We start from the raw sequence: 4,154 nt of genomic DNA on the forward strand, positions 1-4,154 counted from the left end.
GGCCCCGAACGCCCCTAATCAAAGACAACAACACGCAAACAGATAGAGAGAGAAAGTGAGAAGAATTTTAGAGAGAGAAAGAGAGAGAGGTGAACACCGACCGGACGTTCGGTGCTCTGCTCATCACGGTTGTGGCCCCACCACTCCGGTGAGTTCTTACTTCGATCCTCTTCCTTCCTTTTCCTTCAACTTGATCTTCATATTCTACTCTTTTGAACTTTCAAACCTCAATTTTGATAAATTTGTGTTTTTTTTATTTATTTATAATCAATTTTTCTATATCCACTGTGAATTTAGAGGCTTTAGAAAAATCTGTTTTTTTTTAAATGTTCAGATTTGTGTTCCTGTGCTTAGAATTCTTATCTTGGTTGATTTGATGAGTGTGGTAGTGAACTTGCAGATTGATTTTTTTGCTACTTCGCTGTATAAATGTAATCAATTTTCTGTTTTTGACTTTTGATTCTGCTGTGCAAAAAATTGATTTTGAGTGAATTGATTTTGGTTAGAAGTGAGGTGAATGTAAAGTGATTTATGTTTGGATAACTTTATGTGAAATTGAGGTGAACAATAAATTTTAACGTAAGAATCACGTTTAAACTCAAAAGCTACAAATTCCAACTTCAAGTAGAATCAATTCTGGCGGCGGAATTAAATTCTAACTTCAAGTAGAATCAATTCTGGCGGCATAATCATTTGAGAAGTGATTTTGTAGAATTGAGTTTGAAGTGAACTGATTTAAGTTTTTTAAACCACCATCATCGCCCCTCTTTCTCTAAAAAAATTAGGTTAGACTGCTCGGAAAAATCACGAATAGAAGGTATGTTTGTATCTATGTATGTGTCTTGTATTGATTCATAAGTATATTGCCCTTATATTTATTATTTATGTTTTGTTACTGCAGCCATGGATGAATTGCCTGATTTGCCTGATTGTGTCCTGTCTTACATATTTTCAAAGTTACCTGTGGTGGATTTGTTGAGAACAAGCGTATTATCGAAAAAGTGGATTCATGAATGGGGATCAAGGACAGACCTCAACATTGATATACATAACATGTTTAATCAGGATACTCTACACAAAACCTATGGTGACTTTCTCGTGAGACTCGATCAATTCATCTTACATTATCCAGGTGCCACCATTCGTTCCGTAAAACTCAATTATCCATTAGAAGATGATATTTTTAGTGACATAGTTGACAATTTTATTTCCCAAGTTATTTCCAAAGGCGCCCAACGGATTGAACTCCTTTGCTCAAAACATAACTCCCCAGATATTCATTTCATTACGGGAAAAGACACATACAAGTTTTCCTTCACTCACACTAATCATTCATTGAACTATCTGCATCTACAAAACTGTCGTCTATCACCTTCTATAGACTTCACTCAACTAAAAAGCTTGACAACTCTTGTGTTGCATCTACTTAATCTAAAACAACATATGCTCTCAGGTATATTATCTAACTGCGTTAATCTTCAAGACCTCACACTTAAAAACTGTCTATATGATTTTGACGTAGATATAACTAGTCCCTCCCTCTGTCATTTGAAGATAGTGGATCATATAAAACTTTGGCGCACTATTCATTGGAAGTTGTGGTTAGATATATATGCGTTAAACCTTTCATCCTTTGAATTCAGCAGTAGACTTGCTAGCTTTAAATTGAATAATATCAAGGCTCCTAAGTTATCAAAGTTTAACTGCAATTGTAAAACAATTCCACCTTATGTGTTTTGTGGGATGGATAAATTGAAACAACTTGTCTTGGTTGAAGTCCTTGTACCAAAGGATAGCTTGCCTGCTTTGTTTTCTAATTGTCTCCAACTCGAGGAACTAACCTTCTGGGGATGTACATTTGAGTCTTCAATTAGTATTATCAGTCCAACGTTGCATCGCTTGAACATAATTGACTTTGATTGCGTTCCCTGGGACTTGGACATTGATGCATTGAATCTATCGTCCTTTGATTATAGAGGTCAGTTGACGATACGTTCTATTAAGGCTCCTCAATTATTGAATCTCTTTTGGAACACAACAAAGAATGAACAAATCCCACATGCCTTTGACATCATTGCAACTTTACATCAGCTTCACAATCTTTCTATCAACTTGAGTCATTCAAATGTGAGTTGAATTTTTCGCCATAAAGTTATATATATACTTTTCATTTATGGAGGTTAATTAATTGCTATTTCTTTTGGTGTGACAGATAGCCATACTTCCAAGCAGCTTGGGTCCATTTCAACATCTTAGAAAGTTGAACTTGTTTATTGGTGGAGGAGATTCATCAGACCCTAACTATCCTTTCTTCCGTATTTTAGATATTGTTATGGCTTCGCCCCTTCTCCAGGAACTTTGTATTAATGTGAGTTATTCATTCTCGACTTTTTATATATTTCTTGGATGAAATTTTTTTAAAGTCCTAATTTCGATTAGCTTGTGGTAGCTACGTACATCTATTTATTAAAACATTACAGAATAAAGATTACATAAGTTCGTTATTAGATGTTAAATAGATTCCTTTCTGGGGCTGTTTTCTTTAGTTTCTAACAAAGATGTTGCTGTTGGGAGCATGGGGAGGAGGTACGAGCATGGGGTTGGAAGCATGATTTGTTTGATGGAGAAGCTGTAGATGTAATGGAATTGGAGGGGATGTTGGTTGCTTGATCCTGTTAATGGAATTTCTGTGAAACAATGCTATAAATGGTTTATTAATGAACCTGTGGTGTCTGAAGGTGTGCCAAATGTATATTTTGTCACAGCTTGTCACAAACTGTGGAAGTGCAAAGTGACGTATAAAGCGGCAATATTTGCTTGGAAGTTGTTACAAGGTTGTTTAGCAACTCATGACATTTTTTTTTTTTTTGGTATAAACCGGGGTATCCTCTGCGCGCAACTGCAGAGACTAATCCCTCGAGCCGGGTAGGACCATATAGGCGGTAAAGCTGGAAGAGACCCTTGCCATCTCACCCAAGTGCTCTTGGGTAACTCATGACATTTTATTTAAACATCCCCGTGACTGGTGCTTTAATTATTGTTTTGGATATGGCGAGAATGTTTGTCATTTGTTCTTTAGTTGCCCATTTAATAACCCAATTGTTGCTCACAAGTTTATAAAAGGTTGAACGTGGCCTTCGTAGTTCTTCGTATGGTGATTTGTTTTGTTGCAATGGAGAAACTTTGTTGGTGTTTTGAGTACTTTCTCAGATGGTGGTAATGCGATTCATGCTTAGGAATTTCTGGTATTTGACGCGTGCCGCATGATATTTGTCCGTCATGTGTATTAATTTAGTTTTGTGACATCTTTCTGCTCTGCTTTGTGACATCAATTACATGCTGGTTTATGAGCTGCGTTGCCCATCTCACTTATTATCCATAAATGTTTGCTTATAAAAAATGTAATATATGAATTCTCACTACTTTCATTTTTTTTCTTTCAGATTGGGGATACACAATCGGGCGCCAACGACACATATCAAAGACTGTTTGCTCGACACAGACACCTTTGGGAAAATATGAGTTGTCTTAAGAAAATCACTTTCGAGTCTGGTGATAGATTCTATGTTGGTGCTGGAATTTGGAATACTGGTTCTGGCTCCGACGATGACAAATGTGTTAGTAGCGGCATTAGTTTTATGTGTGAGAGGCTTAAAGATGAAGTAATGAACAATGACTACTTATCATTCTGTAGTATTGTTGATTAGTTATTTATTTTGTTTCCTTAAAGTTTAAGTGACTTCTCGGCTTATCGGGCTACTTACAGACTACTTATCATTCTGTAGTATTGTTGATTAATTATTTATTTTGTTTCCTTAAAGTTTAAGTGACTTCTCAGCTTATCGGGCTAACTGAATCCAAACCTGAAAACTGGAATCAACAACAGAAAAATCAAACAACAATAATCTAATCAACAGACACCAGACTGATACTTGAGATACAAAGAACTCCGACATTGGCTGATGAGAAACTGTGATAACGCCTTTGACCATCATCCTATCCCATGTCCCAAGCAGGCCTTAGGATTCAAACACCACAGAGAAAACTCATCATTAATCAACTTTGATTTTATCTTGAGCCATTTCCAAGAGTAAACCTTAGTTTCCTCGTTCACGCGAGCAATTTGAATTTCTTCATTTCAAGATATTTATTAT

The 4,154-nt window shown here is 36.2% G+C and overlaps 1 protein-coding gene across 3 annotated transcripts; it reads left to right on the forward strand.

Moving 5' to 3' along the window:
- On the forward strand, positions 1–3,801 carry LOC131625162 (F-box/FBD/LRR-repeat protein At1g78750-like). 3 transcript variants are annotated; one of them, XR_009290764.1, is made up of 5 exons: positions 1–148; positions 902–2,127; positions 2,213–2,368; positions 2,547–2,834; positions 3,444–3,464. XR_009290764.1 is itself a non-coding variant. In XM_058896062.1 (4 exons), exons 2-4 carry the CDS (start codon positions 904–906, stop codon positions 3,705–3,707), a joined length of 1,644 nt encoding a protein of 547 aa, XP_058752045.1. In that variant the 5' UTR covers positions 1–148; positions 902–903; the 3' UTR covers positions 3,708–3,801. The 3 variants fall into 3 exon arrangements, 2 of the variants coding, with proteins under 2 accessions (XP_058752045.1, XP_058752046.1); XM_058896062.1 differs by lacking the exon at positions 2,547–2,834 and having other exon boundaries at positions 3,444–3,801; XM_058896063.1 differs by lacking the exons at positions 1–148; positions 2,547–2,834 and adding an exon at positions 173–817 and having other exon boundaries at positions 3,444–3,801.
- The last annotated feature ends 353 nt before the right edge of the window (positions 3,802–4,154 follow it).

The sequence above is a fragment of the Vicia villosa genome, unplaced genomic scaffold (genome assembly GCF_029867415.1).
Source record: "Vicia villosa cultivar HV-30 ecotype Madison, WI unplaced genomic scaffold, Vvil1.0 ctg.000189F_1_1, whole genome shotgun sequence".
Classification (NCBI taxonomy): domain Eukaryota; kingdom Viridiplantae; phylum Streptophyta; class Magnoliopsida; order Fabales; family Fabaceae; genus Vicia; species Vicia villosa.

What these genes read in the sequence shown, in the direction of transcription:
- LOC131625162 (XM_058896062.1), top strand. Translation starts at nt 904, where the DNA reads ATGGATGAATTGCCTGATTTGCCTGATTGTGTCCTGTCTTACATATTT. An exon ending in TCAACTTGAGTCATTCAAAT is followed by an intron (nt 2,128 to 2,212) that starts GTGAGTTGAATT and finishes TTGGTGTGACAG; the next exon opens with ATAGCCATACTTCCAAGCAG. An exon ending in TCCAGGAACTTTGTATTAAT is followed by an intron (nt 2,369 to 3,443) that starts GTGAGTTATTCA and finishes TTTTTCTTTCAG; the next exon opens with ATTGGGGATACACAATCGGG.